The sequence below is a fragment of the Emydura macquarii genome, unplaced genomic scaffold (genome assembly GCF_026122565.2).
Source record: "Emydura macquarii macquarii isolate MOO-44397 ecotype Brisbane River unplaced genomic scaffold, CSIRO-AGI_Emac_v2 contig_2805, whole genome shotgun sequence".
NCBI lineage: Eukaryota > Metazoa > Chordata > Testudines > Chelidae > Emydura > Emydura macquarii.
The window spans coordinates 3,680,483-3,698,412 of NW_027132942.1; the positions used below are offsets into that span (position 1 = coordinate 3,680,483).

A 17,930-nucleotide genomic window follows, 5' to 3' on the forward strand; every position below is an offset into this window, starting at 1 on the left:
CCCCAAAAACAGCCGGGCAAAGCCTCTGAATTTCTGAAACTTTATTAAATACAAAAGTCTGGTCTCTGGGACCCAATGCTGCATTCAAGATATGCTCAAAAAGGGTCAGACATTCAAATGTACAAAAGTCAGGGGTGCCCCCAGCCTGGGGATGCTGCCCGCCGCCTTCCCTGCCCCCCCACGATGGAGGGAGCATCACCATGGGGGAGGGAAGGGGGGGGGAGACCCAGACCCTGCCACATTCCCTGCCCCCAGCGCTGAGGGAGCCCCGGTCTGCGCCCAGAGGCACTGGCTGCCCCCTCTCATCCTCCCGGCAAGGCTGGGGCTCAGAAAGGGGCCGGGGGGGAGCACGCTGGGTACCACCGGAGGGGCAGTGGTAAGTTGCAGGGCTGGGGGGGGAGGCACCGTAGGCCCCCCCCGAGCAGTGTCCTCACCCCCAGGGCGCTCGCCCCCTCGGAGCCCAGCCCTGGGCCGGCGGCGAGGGACAGGCCCCCACGTCCTGGAGGACACATTCAACTATACAAGGATCCCGCCCCAGCAGCGACGACCCTGGGGGGTGGGCGGAGGAGACTGAGGGTCCCCAGTTGGGCTCAGCCCTACCACCAACTCTGGCCCCCCAAGACAGGCAGCGCCTGTCCCTGCCCACGCACCCGTCCCTTCCCAGGGCACCAGGAAAAGGGGTTCTTGATATCAAGTGCCTGCCCCGGCCCCTGCCAGCTGTGCCCCGGTCCTGTAGCTGGGCTGGAATGTTCTGCTGTGGTTAAAAGGGCCCCTGCACGGGGCGGGGGGCAGCGGCTGGCCCCGCAGCTCAGGGCTGCCTGGCAGGACGCACGCAGGGGCAGCGTGCGAGGGGCTGGGCCCAGCTGGTTTGAGGCTTGCCCTGCTCCCCCCTCTCCTTGCACTAGCAGCCGTTTTGGGGTGACCCACCCTAATAGGCCATGAGACTCCTTCCCCCGCTAACTGCAACACCGCACGTGGGGGGCTGGGCAGACAAAGGCCCCCCCCAACATGTGAACCCCACGGACAGGGCCAGGAGGGGAATTAACTCTTTGACCTTTGCTGAATCCCCCAGGGATACAGCACGTCCACACGGTCAGCCGCACTGAGCGGGAGGGGCCTGGTGGGGGGAAACTGAGGCACAAAGAGTGGCAGGCACGTGCCCAAGGTCCACACCTGGGGCAGAGCTCAGATGAGGACCCAGGAGTCCGGGCCCAGGCTCTAAGCACTCGGTGACACAGCTGAGGAAGACAGCGAGAGGGGCCGTGTCTGTGCTCAGAGCCGCTCTGCGCCCTGGGATCGGGGGAGCAGGTGGCAGGGAGCCGCCCTTGACCCAGGCGGAGGGCACTGGCCCCTCTGCCGGCCATGCTGCCCTCCCGGCAGCACCCGTGGAAATGAGCCTGGCCCACCTGGCAGTCCTCAGGGCGCAGAGCCCCGCTGCAGCCAAAGGGAGGCAGTGAGCCGGTGGCACGGCCCCTGTGGGCACGCCTGGCCCAGGACCACAGGGCAGACCGGCCCTTGCCCAGTGAAACTGCAGGAGGAGCTCAGTCCTTGAATCTCCCCGTGAAGCCATGGGGGGCTCATCGGCCTGAAGCTCCCGGCAGCCCCTGGGTAGCGGGAGGCTCAGAGCAGGGGGCGGCTGCATTGTCCCTGCCCGCGGAGCTGGGCTAAGGCGGAGGGGCATGCCAGCAGGGGGATCCTAGGCGCAGCCCCGTCCAGAAGACAGGCAGAGCGGGCCGAACACGTCCTGGTTCGAGCCGCAGCTTCTCCGCAGCCGGCCAGCCCTGGGCTCCGGGCACCAGAAGCCCCTCCAGCGCTTGTGGGCTGGGTGAGGTGCTAGCCCCGGGCCGGGCGTGGGGGCGGCTTGCCGATATCCACGGTGACGTTGGTGTACATGGGCCAGCGCGTCACCTCCACCAGCTGGTAGTGCAGGGAGCTGATGCCGTCCCGCTTCATGGTCAGCTTGGTGTTCTGGATCTTGGTGAACCTGCCGGAGGCGGAGAGGTGTGATCGCAGGGGCGGCCGCGCAGCCGGGGACCGATCTCACGCGGGGCATGGCGCTAGAGCCCCGGCCTGGCAGGGCCAGCCCAGGGTGAGGAGCGAAGTGCAGACCCGCAGAGCTTCCCTCACCCGGCCAGCGCGCCGTGGGTGCCGGGGGATCAGGGTCGCTGGGCACAGAGAAAGGGGGTGCGCCTCCAAGGCCGCACGGCGAGTCAGTAGCAAAGGAGGGAAGAGAACTCGGGTGTCCTAGCTCCCAGCCCCAGGGGGTCTCAGTGGCTGCCCCCATCTGCTGCCTGCCCCGATGCCCATCTGGAGGCAGAGCCGAGGATGCCGCGGCCGAGGGGTTGGGCTGGACTCTGGTCCTGAATGACTCCACGGCCCGGCTACGGTGGGGGAGAGCTTTCCTAGGCAGGCTTCCCCGGGGCCGTGCCAAGCCAGGGAGCCCAGGTGGCGCCTGGGGCAATGGGGGTGGTGGCCAGCTGTGGGGCGCAGGCGGGACTCAGGGCAGCGTGGGGTCGGTGCCAGGGTCTCACCTCTGGGGGTTGGGCTCGTTGTGTCTGTCGCGCTCGTGTTTGATCATGCGGTACCTCCCGATGCGGACGTCGGGGCGCGACACCTTCATGCCGTTCAGAGAGATCCTGGGGATGGGAGAGGAGCTGGCAAGAGAGGCAGGCAAGCCGGGCAGCGGGGATCCGGCCCTAGCCCCGCAGGGCCCTGCCCTCTGCCATGGTTACTAGCAGCAAGGGTCTGAGCCCACGTGATGCCCCCCAGCCTGAGAGCGACCGGCACAAGCCAGCGCTGCACTCGCCCACGGGCTGTGCCTTCCCCAGCGCCGGCGCCCACGGCAAGCCGGCCCAGGTGGCACTGGTGCTTCTGCCGCGCCGAGCACAGCCGGGGAACAGAGCGAGAGACGGGCAGCGCAACGCCAAACGCTGCTGTCGGCAGGGCCCACCTGCACCGCTGCCGAGACACCAGCCGGGGCCCGGGGCAGCACCGCTCGCGGCCTGGGGTGACGGGCAACCCAGGGGCTGGCTGCACTGGTGTGTGGAGACCCCGCAGCGCCAGAGCCCTGGGGAGGACCCCTCCGTCACCGCACAGCCCAGCCCAGCCCAGGAAGGGAGGTTTTATTTAACTAAGAAACGTGCTGGTTTCTGGGCGTGTAACTGAACTGCAGTTTCCTTCCCACTGCAGCCCGATGCTGCCCTAGCGAGAAGCGTCACCTCCTGGCAGAGCGGAACGCGGGCCTCGCTACGGCCCACGACAGAGGCGCACGAACGACGGGCGAGGGCGAATGCCCGCTGAGCTGAGAACGGGGCAATAGCTGCCGAGCTATCTGCGGAACGCCGCACGCGCCGGGGGGGATCTGTGGTTACAAATCCCCGGGGACAGGGTCGTGGTGACCCCCCCCCAAACGCACCTGCTTTAGGGAAAGAGCTACGACGGAACGCAGCCACAACGGAAACCGCTGATTTCAGTCAAGCCGCCCCGCCCCGCCGCCGAGCGGCCTCCAGCGTGGGACACCGAGCCACGTGAAGCCAGCCACCCCGGGGATTCCCACAGCCCCACACACACACTTTGCCAACACGCCTCTACCCAGGCCAGGCACTGCCCTGCCCTGCGAGTAGCCCAGTGCCAGGGTCCTGGCACAGTCACTCTCCCGACGCCAGCTGTCTCACACGCACAGCACCGTGCGCTGGCTCTGGGCCTTAGAGGGCGCGCGGCCCCGTCTCCAGCGTCTCTCCCCGCCTCGGGGGTATTTAGGCGGACATGGAGACTCCCCCATAGGCCCAGGAGTCCAGGAGCTGGGGCTGCAAGTCCCGCATGAGCTGGTAAAGGGCCAGGGCAGTGCGAGCAGATCCGGCACAGGGGCAAGCAGACACCCCGCCGGAGCGCAATCAGCTGGGCCTGCGCCGGCCCCTCCTGACGCAGCGCCAGGGGACTCCATGGCTGCCCCCCCCAGCCCTGCCCAGGACACAGCGACCACCCACCCCATGCTGCAGAGAGCCCCTGGGTCGGGTGAGCTGCCAGCCAGCTCTGTGGGGCTCTCTGTGGCTGCAGGGATGGCGAGGGGCCCTGGCGCAGCGCGGCACACAGGCAGCGGGGGCAGATTTGGGCTCCAGCCTCCACCCCCCAGGAGTGGCAGCCAGAGGCCAGCGAGTGGTGGGCGGGACCTGGCGCCGTCGCCCTGCTCCCTGCCCACTCCATTGCCAGAGCCAAAGCAGCCGCGTTCCTGGCCAGACCTACACGGGGGGCTCTGGACGCACCCCACCCAGCCCGGCCGCATGCAGCAGAGCAGCGCATGCCGGGGTCTGCGACATGCATGGCCAGGCCGTGCTGCCCCGCCCTGCCCCACCCCACTGATGCAGCTGGCGGCTGCTTTGAGGAGGCAGGTGCCGTTTCAGGGCCCCTGGCATGAGCTGCAGCGGGCGGCCGGGCACCGGACAGCGGGCACTGGGCTGGCAGAGCAGTGCCGGGGCCCCACTCACCGGTTAAAGATGTCGTCGTCCTCGCCTCCCCAGCCCCAGTACTCGTTGGGGAAGCCGTTGATCTTCAGGAACTGGGACCTGCTCAGGCCAGAGACGCCCCCGAAGTAGCCGGCGTACGGCAGCCTGCAGGGGAGAAGCAGCCGGCGGCAGCGTGGGCACAGGCAGGCCCGGGGGGAGCCGGGGGCAGTGATCTCCCCACCCCACGCCGGGCACGCTCTGCTCTGGGCTCCCAGGCAGCCTCCGGCTTCCCCCCACCCCGGCCCGCTTCTCTGCCAAGCGGCACCCCTTCCCCTCTGCGATGGCCTTCACCCACCCCCGCCCCCTGCCCGCCCCCTGCCTCCCCGGAGAGCCGCCCCCCGGCCGGCGCACCTGAAGCTGAACTTGTCCATGGCGACGGCGAAGTGGCGCGGCTGCTCGTAGCAGCGGTACAGGTTGCGGTCGTCCATGGGCACCAGGTCCACGTCGCTGAAGATGAAGCAGCCGTAGTCATCCTCGTCCTTCAGCGCCTCCAGGAAGCCGACGTTGAGCAGCTTGGCTCGGTTGAAGGTGTCCTCGCCGTACTGCGCAGGGGCGACCAGCGTCAGGGGCCGCGGTGCCGAGAGGGGGCACACGGGCCAGCCGCCCCCTCTCCCCCCGCCCTACAAATACTCGGCGAGGCTTAGCCCTGCTGGACAGAGACAGCCAGCCCCGTCCCTCCAGCCCCCCAGTGCCACCCTCTGCTGCCCCTTTCTGCATGCCGGGCACTGCCCGCTGGCGAAAGGCCCCAGGTGCGGAGGGGAACAGGCTGGGCCCAGCCTCACTGAGCGGTGACGGGCCAGGCCCTCTGCCGCCAGCCCAGCCATGGGTCACGGCAGGGACCACACACCCCCACCCCGGACAGCAGCCTTGCATCCCCAGCTCGGCCGGAGACCCCGTACCCAAGGGCACCGTCAGAGGGGCTGCGGGTCGGGAGTGAGGCCTGACATGCAGCTAGGTCTCGGCCAGACGCCAGCTGGGGCCCCCTCTCCACACCCACTGCAGGGCCGGGGGACTGGGCCGAGCCCGTTTCGCATGACAGGGCCCTGGGGCAGGAGCCACTCTCTGGGCGAGCGGCCACGGGCAAACCAGTCCATCCAGCACAGCCCACCCCGGGCGCCCATCAAACCCGGCAGGGAAAGGAGCCGAGCCAGCCCGCCGGCGGCAGAGGAGCGGGCTCGCCATCTGCCCCAGCCTAGCCAGCGCGGAGCCGGCCTCAGCCACCAGCCCTGAGGCCGGATCAGAACAGGCCACCCAGAGGCCAGGCTGGCCCCCGAGGCCCAGCCCCTCCTGGCTGGGGGCCCCGGCAGGGCCCTCCGCGGGTGCGATGAGTTCTGCTAGGGCTCAGCCTCCTGCTGGGAATGGGAGAACTCGGAGCTGGGCCCCCTGCACTTGGGGGAGGGGATCCCCCGCTATCCTGCCCCCGGGTACCCCCAGCCCCGCCGCGCGGCGCGGAGCTCCCCACCTGGTTGATGACATAGATGCTGTAGGCGACCTTCTGCCGGCGCAGGATGGGGTGCATGTAATGCAGCCAGTACCGCAGGTGGTGCTCGCGGTGGCGGAAGGGGATGAGGATGGCGACCTTCTGGCGGGGCTGGCAGTCCGGGGGCACGTACTTGCCGCCCTCCCGCACGTCGGGGTTCTCCCGCTGCACCCGCTCCATGCTCATGGGCGAGCTGAACTCGATGAGGAGCCGGCCAACTGCAGGGGGACGGAGGGGGACACACATTACCGGGTGTTTGGGCTGCGTGAGCGGCACTGGGAGACCTTTCGGCTACGGCATGAACCCTGACACTGAGCGACGCAGGGGCTGCCTCCCCTGCCCCTCCGCCTCTCCCCACTGCTACGCCAGGCCCCCAGCAGCGGCCAGCAGCTGCTGCCAGGGCAGGCCCACAGCCAGGGACAGGCCCACGCCAGGCGAGGAACAGGCAGGGCCCGCCAGCCGCGAGGGGGAACCCCAGGAACAGCTCGCACCGCCTCTGGCTCCGTCCCCCCGGCCCTGCGTCCGCCCAGCCTGGCCCAGCCCACCCGCTCCCCGGCCCTGGCATCTCACCTAAGCCGGGAGGCACCTCCGGGCAGGGCGGCAAGGGCTTCTCGGTGACGGAGCGGTTGGCGTCAGGCCCGGCACTGGGGGCCAGGGCGTCGGCGCCGGCTGGCCCAGGGCTGGGGGTGGTGCCGTTGGGCCGGGAGGAGTTGGAGGCGGGCTGGGCCCGGGAGGCGTTCCTGGCGCTGAAGCGGCTGAAGAAGGCCAGGTGCTGGGCGTAGACGTCAAAGTAGAGGATGACGATGATGACGAAGTGCAGCAGGCAGAGCAGCAGCACGGCCTTGCAGATCCTTTCCAGGGTCACCCCCAACAGCAGCCTGGTCATCTTCCGGGCACTGGCGGGCATGCATGTGCGCTGGGTCAGTAGGCAGCTCCAGCCAAGGCACCGATCCTGCCCAGGAGACCCCCGGTTAGGACAACCCCCCTGCAAACCCCGGCGCGTCCCTGCACTCAGCCCCGTCCTGTTTTGGGGGCCCACCCAGAGCCGTGCTGGTCCTGTACCCGGGGGGCCTGGCAATGCTGCGCTGCCAGGGGTCCCCATCCGGCAGCCCTGGCTCCAGCTGCTTGTTACTCCACAGCCACACACTGATCCCCCCCAGCCCAGCGACCCCCCCAGCCCTCTGCCCCACGCTGGCGGGACACCGAGTTGACAGGCTTTGTTGCTCCTTTACACAGAGAAAAGCCCAGCCTAGGCGTTAACAGCCCCTCCCATTGCCACGCAGAGCGGGGCGGGGCGGCGCGGGGTCAAAGGAAGGCAGAGGGGGCTCGGGGAGGTCACGCACAGGGGATACAGACAAAACGCTGCCAAGCAAATCACAGTCAAATACGCTTCCGAGGGCAGCAGATTTCTTCCCCGCCCGCCTCTCCCTGGGGCTTCCCACGGTGGCACCGGGCTGGTTTCCCTCGCCGCCGGCCCAGGCGAAGGACCTTTCCCGAAGCAGGCCTCTCACCTCTTCAGCTCCCCGGGACATCACGTCCCCCTCAGGAGCCCTGGCCCCTCGTGTCCGTCCCGTGACAGACACCAAGACCAAGCCGGCTTCTTCACTGCTTGGGCCTCCCCCGACTCAGGATGGCCTCACACTGCGCTCCCCGTCCCAGGACTCCCCAGCCCGGTGGACGGCCCTGAGGGCAGCGCAGCCACTGGGTTTAGCCGCACTCTTGCTCTATTTCTTTGGAGCTGTTGACGGCTCGGGGCAGGACAGAAGCTTCGCTCCCTGCCAGGTTGGCGCCTCCTCCTGGCTGCTCCGGGGATTAGCTCACGAGGTTGACACCCCGTCCCTGCGCCGCCATGTGTCTGTCTGCAGCCCCTCTCTCGCCCCGGCCTTCTCGTGACTCAGCCCCGCCACCCAGGGCTCTCTCGTGGTTTCCCCTTCCGGGAGCAGGCTCAGACAGTCTTCCTGTTCACTGCCCTGCCTGGGCCGCTTCCCCGGGGCTGGCTGGGGAGCCCGGGCCTGCCCCCTACCCTGGCTTCCGGCTCAGGGACCTTCTGGTCAGCAGCCGAGGTCTGTTCCACCCAGAGCTTGCCGCATTTCGCGGAGCCCTTTCCTAACCATCTGCCTCCCTCCTCCCCCACTTCCTTCTCTGGCTCTGCCAGCTCCACCACCCCTCCCCGTCTGCCAGGGGACGCGCCCTGCACCAGGGGATCGGACTCACGCCAGGCCCCCTCGCTCGGGCATCGCCCCCAGGAACAGCTGCCGCAGTCAGCGAGCCCGGTGCAGGCGTGGGGCCATCCGGACGACGAGGGCTGCCCAGAGCCAGGTGTGAAACCCAGCCAGAGCCAGAGCCGTGCCACGGGGCTGCCGGGACCAGGAAATGCAGCGAAGGCTGATCTGTGCCTCAAGCCAGCCGGGGAGTAGGGCTGTCTGCAGGTGCTGCCTTGGCAGCTGAACAAAGGAGATCAGCGGCCTCACGCCCCCCTCGATTCTCCCCTCCTGTTGCTGTGTCACAGCACGCCCTGCGCCGGCGGGTCCTGCCTGCCCCATGGCGCTGGGGGTCTCCTGGGCAGGCCTGCCGCTGGGGACTGGCAGCTCTCGCGGCCTTTAAAGGGGCAGGCCCTTAGCAGAAGCGTGTTGCTTCCACTGGGTACAGGGCATCTGGTGAACGTCCAGCGAGTCGCTCGCACGCCGAAGGAACGGCCCTCCCCACGCGGGACCAGTCTGCCCCAGTCTGTCACCGCAGGGTCAGAGCTGTACGGCCCCAGGTTCCCGGGAGAGCAGACCCCCTTCACAGGGGGAAAACCAGCCCCATGCCACTTCTCAGCTGCTCTGCACCTGAGAGCTGGCAAAGGAAGGACACGCGCCCCCGCCCCGAGTCGTCCCCGCTGCCAGCTCTGCCGCCCGGCCCAGGGTGCAGCCTGCAAACAACCCTGGCTCCTTCCTTGTTCGGCCACCACATCCACTGGCCCCCGCCTCCTCCAGTGCACAGGGCAGACGGGGCGTGTCAATATTTCTTTATGTCCTCGTTCACCGGCTGGCCCCAGGCCTGGTTTACTGCCCCTGCGCTGCTACAGACACTCATGTCCTCCTCCGCGCTCCCAGAGCGCCCAACGGATTCCCTTGCCCACCAGCCGGTGAGACACGATGTGCTACGCCCTCTCTACCCACGGGAAACGGACACAGAGGTTAAAGCCCAGAGTGTCAGTTCATTCTGGGGCCGGACTTTTCGGCGCACGTGGCGTTACCGAGCACTGTGCACGTTAAAGCAGCCCCCGCCGAGTGCAGCCACCGCTGCGAGCAACCAGCACTTCTGCAGCTCAGACCCAGGGTCTCCAGCCGGGCCCCAGAAAGCGAGGAACACACAACTAGTGACCAGCTGTGGAAATCTGGGCCCAGCACCACACAGGAACTCTGCGGCAGAGGCAGGGAAGAATCCAGTTCCCCAGGGCAGCATTCAGCTCCCTTAACCCGGAGAGCCTCCTTTCTCATCCTGCAGCCCCTGCCTCGTTCACTTCACGCCCTCCAGCTTCTGTCACAAATGAGGCAGGGTCCTACCGACAACAGCCTCCTTCGCTGCACAGCCCTGATTCATCCCAGGGCACGGCCAGCCTGCCACTGAATGAGGCAGGGCCTGTGGAAAATCAGAGTGGGGTCATGTAACGACTGTATCATAAAGCATCACCCAAGGGCTGAATTAAGATGACACAGGCCCCTTATTCTGGCATTTACTCATTCCTGCGTGCTGGGCTTCGCATACTTCGGTGTTTTTACATGTTTATGAAAAACCAAACACTGAAAAAACCCCAAATTCCATCCCGGGGAACCCCACTGACCCCCAGAACTGGGACCTGTGGCTCCCCAGCGCAGTCCTCTACTACTTGAGCTGTGGGAGTAAGAGGCAGCAGTAGAAAGTTGTCATCTTCTCCTAGACCTGCGGCTAGACAACACTGCCAGTGGGTTTCACAGCTGTTTGCTGAAGGCAAAGGAAAGTGGAGCCTCAGGACGGCTGGATCCCGGAAGCCGGCTGTAACGGGCACCCGCCCTTCTGCCCTGTCCCCGCCGCCTCACGCCTCTGCTTTCAAAGCAGGCAGCTCCAGGGCAGCAGTGAGAACACAGCGCAGACAGGCCCCTGCTCTCAGGTCTGGGCCCGGCCCCACTGCAGCTGCGATGAGTAACTGCAGGGAAGTCTGGGGCAGCCCCTCAGCCCAAGCGCTGAGGGGAGGCACACATGCAGTCAGGCCACATGCAGTCAGGGCCGGACCATGCTCAGCGCAAACCGAATCTTCAGAGGTTTTAGCTTCCCAACTCAACTCAACTAGTTTCTGAGCGTGGGCAGCTTTTCCAGAGGTTCAAAGCCTGGCCAGGTTTTCCCAGCATCAGCAAGGCACATCCCTGAGCCCAGGGGATCTCCCTGGCCCATTGCAAGTCCCTGCACTGCAGCATGGAGCTGCTCACCAAACCTTGTGTGGTTTCAATAATATTTTTAACACTTGGGAAAAAAAACACCGGGTTTTGCCTAGCTCAGCTCCAAAGATGCGGAACCATTTGGCTGAAATGCTCCCAAGAATTCAGCCTGACAGGCCCAGCATGGGACATTTCAGCTCCAACCATGAACACTGGCAGAGTCATAAGCAATTGAAAACAGGGTCATTGATGGAAAGAGTCAGGCAGCCGTAGCTAGAGGGGGGCGTACCAGCCCCCCTGTAACGAACCACTTTGTAATCCCAGCTCAGGGCACTGTTACCAGCCCTCAAGGACCCACAGCTGGAGTTCCCCACAAACTCATGGGTCTGCACCCGGGTCCGACTCCAGGATCACAGGGTTAGAAGAGACCAGCAAGGGCCATCTAGTGTAACCCCGTTCGCTGTGTCTAACCCGTCCAGGACAGGTGCTGTCCAGCCACCTTTGGAAAACATCCAGTCACGGAGCTTCCACACCCTCCCCAGCGTCTGTGCCACTGTCCGACTGTTCTTGTCGTTGGAAAGTTTGTCCTGAGATTTAATCTGGATCTGCCGGACTGTAGTGTGAACCCATTGCCGCTGGTCCTGCCCTCTGTGGCGAGAGAGCACAACTTTTTATGGCAGCCTTGCAAGTATCTGAAGATCACTGTCATGACCCCCCCAATCGCCTCCTTTCCACGCTAAACACACCCAGCTCCGTCAGCCGTTGCTCCCCTGGCTTGCCTTCCAGCCGGTGGGTCATGCTCACATCCCGAGACAGGCGCAGGGACAGGCTATCCTGCGCCACGCGCACCCTCCTCAGCCACAGTGGCGCTAAGAGATTCTCCGTTAGCTGAGCACAGCACAGGGATTTTATGCAGCGGGGTAGGGGACCCCAATCCCGGCCGCGACTTGGCGCTCCAGTACTCAGCGGGTCCGCTTCTGGCCCTCCCGGCTGGGAAGGAACTGGACACCCAACCCCACTGTAGTGATATAGCAACGCCTTCCTGCGTCTGCAAAGAGCCTGAAACCACGGCTCGGAGAGGCGTGAAACGCCCCCTCATCTCGAGGGACGTGGCTACATCCAGGGTTACTGGACGGCTGGGGCGTGCCCCAGGCCGAGCCCCATGTATGCCAGCTCTGGGCATCTCGGGGTGAAGAGTGCACTACAGCGGGACAGAGGTTAGCTGGAGCCCAACACCTTCTCTAGCCTGAAACCTGCAGATCACCCCCTGAACTATTTCGCTGCGCATCATTTTAGCAGCGGTGCCAGGTAACATGTATCCCCCACTCCCAGACCGCTGCCCGGCCTCCGCTGCCCCCACCCTCCACACGTGCAGGCAATGCAAACATCCATGACACCCCAAAATGGGGCAGCGTGGGGGCAAATGTACGGCCTTGCCTGTCAGAACACGCAGCGCAGCAGCGGCCCAGCCCTGAGTGTCGAAAACAGGGACAACTCGGAGCTGTGTGTGAAAAACGTGTGTGACTCCGTTCCCCTATCACCTCGTCTGGTCACCCGCAGAGCGCAAAGGGGCTCGTTCCCTTCTTTCTGGAAGCAAGACAAGCCAGGCAGTGACTCGGAGGAAGTCACCTAAAGGCTGAAAGGAGCAGCGGGAGCAGACATCTCTGGGGGCAATTCCTGCAAAGCCCTCGCTGGGAAACAAGCCAGCAGCCGCGCCACCCCCAGGGCATTGCACAGACTGGCATTGAGCGGCCAGCCTGACACAGAGGGGAGCTCACTGTCAGTAGAAGGGCTAGGACACTGGGACCAAGAGGGCAGACCCTGCAGAAAGTGGGACCGGCGTTACCCAGGAGGCAGGGGCGGGGGGGAAGTGATTTCCTGCTGTATAGGTCTTGTCTGTGATGCCTGACCTGTGCCTTCTGAAGCTGCCTGGCAGCTGGTTGGCCCTGTCGCTGCTCTGGGGGAACAGGACGGCCGGCGCAGAGGTGATGGCAGGGAAGGACAGGAGGAACCGTGGGTGTGGAGGGAGGGAACGGGGGAGGCCGCCCCAAGAAAGGTGATGGCAGAGGTCTGAGAAGGGGCCCTCAGCAGGCCACAGAGGGGTGCCGTTCTCTCAGGAACCGGGACGTGTCTGGAGCAGCACGCGCGAGAGCGGAGAACGCCAGCAGCAGCAGAAGCAAGTGCTGCAGAAGGGACCGGCACAGAGAAAGCAGCTCACCCTGTTCAGAAAGGGCCAGGGCGCCAGGGAGGCCGGCTGAGACTCGCCGAGGGACAATCGGACTCTCCGGAGCGGACAAGCCCAGCGAGCTGACCTGCTCCGAGGACCAGAGAAGACACGATGGTCCAGAAGCACAGGTGCCGGATTGCTGGCAGAGACAGCAGCAGCCCAGGAAACCCTGGAGGCCAGGCCCGAGAGGGGTGCATGGGAGAGGATGACAGGCAGCAGCCGTGCTCCACTCCGACCAAATTCAGCACTTCAGCGGCAGCCGGAGCCCAGTCTGCAGGCTGAGGGCAGAGCAACGCGACACACTGCGCTGGGAAGCCCAGCGACTTGCAGACCGCAGCAAGGACAGACACCCCCAGGCGCTGCGGGGAAAGGTCCCTGGACGCCCCCCGAGGCCTGACTCCAGCCAGAGGAAGCGCTGGCAGCAGCAAGGCAGGGAAACGTGCGCTGGCTTTGCACAGAGCTGTGCATCTCCTGGTGATTATAAACAGTAAGGTTGTCCCGACTCCCGTGCACAGTCTGTCTGCGGGCTGCGTGTCACGCCAGCCCCGTGCACTGGCAGAGGCAGCCTCCAGACTCCGCGGCTCTGGGAGCGGCTGCTTCGCTGCGGAGGAGCCTGCGGGGTGAGGGCTAGCCCCAGCGGGGAGGCAGTGAGACTGCAGGATCTCCGCTCTCCGGAAGGGGTGCTGAGAGACGGTCTGGGCACCCCCGGCTCGGGGCAGCACCTGAACTCCAAGGGGGAGCGAATGGCTAGACCTGCGACTCTGGGGGCGGAGATCGGAGCCTGGCTCCCAGCTGTGTCACAGACCCCACAACTCACTGCACCTCTGCCTCCGAGCTGTGCGTACAGGAGGGGGCTGTCCTGGGAAGCAGGGACCCTAAAAGCCATTTGGGGGGTTGGACAATCAGCTCAAGGTTCACGCCCAGAGCGATGCTGTGGCCAGAAGAGCTAACGGGATCCTGGGCTGCGGACGCAGGGAATCGGGAGAGGGAGCAGAGAGCTCCTTTGATCTCTAGATTTGGCCCTGGGGCGAGCGCTGCTGGAATCCTGGCCCCGGTTCCAGCGCCCGCAGGTCAAGGAGGAGGCTGCTAAGCTGGGGAGGGTTCACAGAAGAGCCCGGAGAACGCTGGAAGGATCAGGAATCCTGCGTCTAGTGACACAGTCCCGGAGCTCAGCCCGTTCAGTGTAACGCAGAGAAGGATCCGGACAAGGTTTAACAGGCAGGGTAATTAACGCTGCCCAAGGGCTCCTGGGGCTTCTCCACGAACACTCCGCCCCAGGAGCTGTCTGGGGGCAGGCTCTGGCCTGTGTCACCCAGGGTCAGACTGTCACACAATGTCCCGGCTGGCCTGGGGATCTGTGAACGTGACCAAGCGCAGGCTTTGCCGAGGAAGAGCACGGTGGGTCTCACGGGCTCTGCCTCCATCGCCCATGTGTCGGGGTGGAGAGATTGTGGGGTTTTCTCTGTGTGCGCGCCTCAGTTTCCCCCCATGTTACTCACGTATGTCGGTGATGGGACCCGGGTGTGTGATCATTGCAGGGGCCGCTAGAGGGCGGATGGGCCTTCACCAGCCACTGGTCCGCAGACCTGGCCAGGACGCCTGCCCTGGCCCCCCACTTCTTACAGGCTGGGGCAGGGGGAGATTAAGAGGAGTGGCCACCTTGCCCGGGAAGGAGACAAAGGACTGGGGAGGGGCTAGGGACGGGTCTGGGGGGTGACGGGCTGGCTGGAAGGGAGAAGCAGTGCCCGTGGGGGGTTCGCCAGCAGCAGAGCCCAAGGACGGGGCTCCTCGGGCGGTGGCCGCTGTAACTCCTAGTTACGCTGCCAGCAAAGTCCTTCCACGCTGTGCCCCTGGGAACTAACAAACCCTCCTGCCTCCCCCGCTGGCTGAGAGTCGCTTCTGACTGCAAGGCGGGTGCATGGCCCTTCGGGGCGTGTGGGGCTCCCCAGAGCCCCGGAAAGGGGGCTCACAGGGGCAGTTTGGGCGGAGCAGAGGGGCTGAACGCTGCCAGGCCAGGGCAGGAGGCGGCTGCGCTGGTGTGTGGGGACCCAAGGGGACGGGGGACACAGACTCGGAAGCACTAGAGTCCTGACGGGCTGCGTCCTGAGTGGTTCCCGAGCCCTGCCCTGGGGACGCCGGCACAGCACAGCACAGCACAGCACAGCACAACGCTAACCACAATCCATTTTCCTTCCTCTTTTACTTTCCTTTAATTACAAAGAAAAGGGGGGCCGGAAATTCAGTAGCCGTGGGGCTGAGATGCTAGGAACCACGGGGCTGGAAACGCAGAGTCATGGGCTAACAGCAACGTGGCCCCTCTGCGATGTCCGCTAGGTCTTTCCCCCTTATTAAGCGTGCGGCTCGGTATGTTGCCATTAAGGCGTGGCCCAGCCACGGCGTGCCAAGCGAGCACTGCTGGGGGAAGGAGGCTGCGTGTGGCTTTACCAGGCCACGAAGGGACTTGGCCGGGCCGTGACCCATTGCCAATAATTGACTGGGTCAGTCCAGCCTTCTCCCTCTTTGCCAGCTGGCCGGGAACGGGATTGTCATCCAGTTCTGTGTGACCGAAACAGCCCAGTCGAGCTGCACAAACCGAAGCCAGCCCGTCGCCAGGACTGGTCACCCCCCCACTTCTCTTCCCCTGCCCCACTGGAGGGGGGAAACTTTTGGATCAGCAAATGCTTCTGCTGGAGCCTGACCCGCCCCGGGTCCCGTGTGGACGCGGGCACCAGCAGGCAGGGCGGGCGCTTGCAGACAGAAACGTGGCTGGCACAAACATTTGCAGAGCGCAAATAAAGCGGGTCACAGCTGGTCAGGATTCAATCCAGTTCTCACCACCCTGCGCTGCTGTCTCCACTGCTACGGCATGGCCACGCCTGTGCGCCCACCTGTGCCGGTTACACATCCCACGAGCTGAGCTCCATCCCGCCCTTGTGGGCAGCCAGGCCAGGCCACTCAAAGCCGGAGACGTGGCCCCGCTGGGCCCCGGGGAGCCCCACTCGGCGCTGGCAGCCTGCCGGCTCACCGGCGCTCAGAGCAGCTGCCCTGGGAGCCCCCGAGCCGTCGGTGCGGCTGGGAGAAGGGGAGCGTCGGGCCAGGATCGCAGCCGCCACCTCGGTCCCAGGAAGGAGAGATGAGGCGGGAGAGGCCGCGGCTTTTGCTGGGCCCACTGCTGTCGAACGCTGGTCGCTCGGCAGCAGAACGGGGCCCCGCAGGAGCCAGGAGCTCAGCCCGTGGCTCAGCAGAGCAGCCGGGCAGCGCTGCCCGGAGCCTTTTGCTGAATCCACCCAGATGCCAGAGCCGAGGCCATCCCGCGAACCCTGCCAGAGGAGAGCAGAGCAGAGCAGAGCAGAGCGCGCCGCCCGGCAGGGCTGGCGAACATATGCAAACCCCAGCATCATCGTCCCCCCTGCCTAGAGCGGCTGCTCCCTGCTCCCCTTCGCTGGGGCTGCGCCGGCGGAGACAGCCGGCATTGTTCTCGCTGGAAACCTCCCGCTCCCAGCAGGCAATCTGCGCCGCGCCTTGCCAAGAACGGGGTCCACAGCCCCGCAGGCGCCCCTGGATGTGGGGCTGGAGCCATGCGGCGCCACCGCCTGCCACAGCCACAGACCCCCCCCCCCCCCCGTGGGGCAGCCCAGGGTCAGCCCCAGCCCCCCACCCAGGAGCTGCCGGGCTGGGGGATGGTGCAGGAGCCATTTTGGGCTGGGCGGGGCGGGGCGGGGCGGGCGAGACCGCGGTGGACGACGCCAGAGACGAGCACCACGAACTGCGCGTGTGGGGCCGCGCCCTGCGGCCCACGTGCGACGCTGCCAGCACCGGTGCCAGCCCGCTGGGGCCCAGAGCAGGACCATCTCCCGCCCAGCCCCACTAACCACCCAGGGACCCGGAGCCGCCGGGCCTGGCTCCGTCTGCGGTGCCCAGCGCGGGCGCTGGACCCTGCCAGCCTGCGGCACCGGGACAGGCAGACAGACAGACAGACAGACGCACGGCACCCATCACAGCCGGGGGTCTGCGGGCCACAACAGCCCCACCGCCAGGGAGCCCCCACCCCGCAGGCCTGCGGCCTCGGCCCCCCAGCAGTGCGGGCAAGGCAGACACGGGCCACCCCCATCCCCACCCCCATCCCGCCGGGGGGGGCTGGCAGGAGCTGGGGGGGGCTGAGCATGCAAAGGCGGGGGAGCAATGGGAGCACAGGGCAGGTGGGTCTATGGGGGGGGGGGGAATCCTTCTCCAGGAGGGACCGGCGATGGGGGCCTGATCTATCGGGGGGAGGGGGGGGGGGACTCGCCGGGGGGGCCGATGACAGGACGGGTCTGTCAGGGCAGGGGGGGCCAGCTCGGTGAGGAGGGGCCCGGTGACGGGAGGGGCAGTCGGCGGGGGGCCGGGGGCCTGGGGCAGGGGGCGGTGATGGGGAGGCCGGGGCGGGGCCCGGTCGGTGGTGTGGTGGTGGGGGGGGGGTCACTCACCGGTCCGGCGGTCAGCGGGGGGGGGGCTCGGTCGGCGGGGGGGGCGGTGTGGTGGGGGGGCCGGTGACGCAGGGGGGGGGGGCGGGGGGGGGCTCGGTGCGGGGGGGGGCGGCCGGTCGGGGGGGCTCGGTCGGCGGGGGGGGCACTCACCGGTCCGGCGGGGGGGGGCGGTGTGGTGCGGGGGGGGCTCGGTCGGCGGGGGGGGCACTCACCGGTCCGGCGGGGGGCGGGGGGCGGGGGGGGGGGGGGCTCGGTCGGCGGGGGGGGCACTCACCGGTGCGGGGGGGGGGGTCGGTCGGCGGGGGGCACTCACCGGTCCGGCGGTGTGGTGCGGGGGGGGGGGCGGGGGGGGGGCGGTCCGGCGGGGGGGGCCGGGCTCAGTGCGGGCGGCTCCTGCTCCGGCTCCGGCTCCGGCTCCTCCGCCAGCCCCGCAGCCCGGCCCGGTCAGCGGCGGCTCCGGGGCGCGGGGCGCCCATCGCGGGCTGCGGGGCTCCCGGCCCGGCCCGGCCCAGCCCTGCCGCCTCCCTCCGCAGCGCAGCGCAGCGCAGCGCCTCCGAGCAGGCCCGGCCCGGCCCAGCCACCGCCGCAGCGCCGCGCAGCCGCCCCAGGCCCCGCCCCCACGCCAGGCCACGCCCCGCCCCTCCCCGCCTCCCGGCAGCGCCGGGCACCGCCCCGACCATGGGCCTCCCCCCACCCCCCGCGGCAGGACTGCCGGCAGGACCCCGCCTGTCCGGGAGCGGGGAGCGGGGGTGGGGGCAGCAGAGGGGAGGGGGGACCACACAGGGGTGGGGGGTACATGGGGGGCAGCGCAGGGGAGGGGTGGCCAGGAGCAGGAGGTATCCAGGGGTGCAGGGC

At 67.2% G+C, this 17,930-nt stretch overlaps 1 protein-coding gene across 1 annotated transcript; it reads right to left on the bottom strand.

Annotated features, from left to right (window-relative positions):
• Positions 1-94: 94 nt before the first annotated feature.
• Positions 95-17,240, bottom strand: B4GALT2 (beta-1,4-galactosyltransferase 2). The gene is made up of 7 exons (XM_067567831.1): positions 17,226-17,240; positions 6,553-6,934; positions 5,965-6,200; positions 4,854-5,044; positions 4,485-4,607; positions 2,532-2,636; positions 95-1,984 (listed from the first exon to the last, which is right to left on the bottom strand). The coding sequence occupies exons 2-7, from the start codon at positions 6,887-6,889 to the stop codon at positions 1,834-1,836; spliced, it is 1,143 nt and encodes a 380-aa protein (XP_067423932.1). The 5' UTR covers positions 6,890-6,934; positions 17,226-17,240; the 3' UTR covers positions 95-1,833.
• Between the last annotated feature and the right edge of the window lie 690 nt (positions 17,241-17,930).

What these genes read in the sequence shown, in the direction of transcription:
- B4GALT2 (XM_067567831.1), bottom strand. Translation starts at nt 6,889, where the DNA reads ATGCCCGCCAGTGCCCGGAAGATGACCAGGCTGCTGTTGGGGGTGACC. An exon ending in GGAGGTGCCTCCCGGCTTAG is followed by an intron (nt 6,201 to 6,552) that starts GTGAGATGCCAG and finishes GTCCCCCTGCAG; the next exon opens with TTGGCCGGCTCCTCATCGAG. An exon ending in AACGAGCCCAACCCCCAGAG is followed by an intron (nt 1,985 to 2,531) that starts GTGAGACCCTGG and finishes CGCCTCCGGCAG; the next exon opens with GTTCACCAAGATCCAGAACA.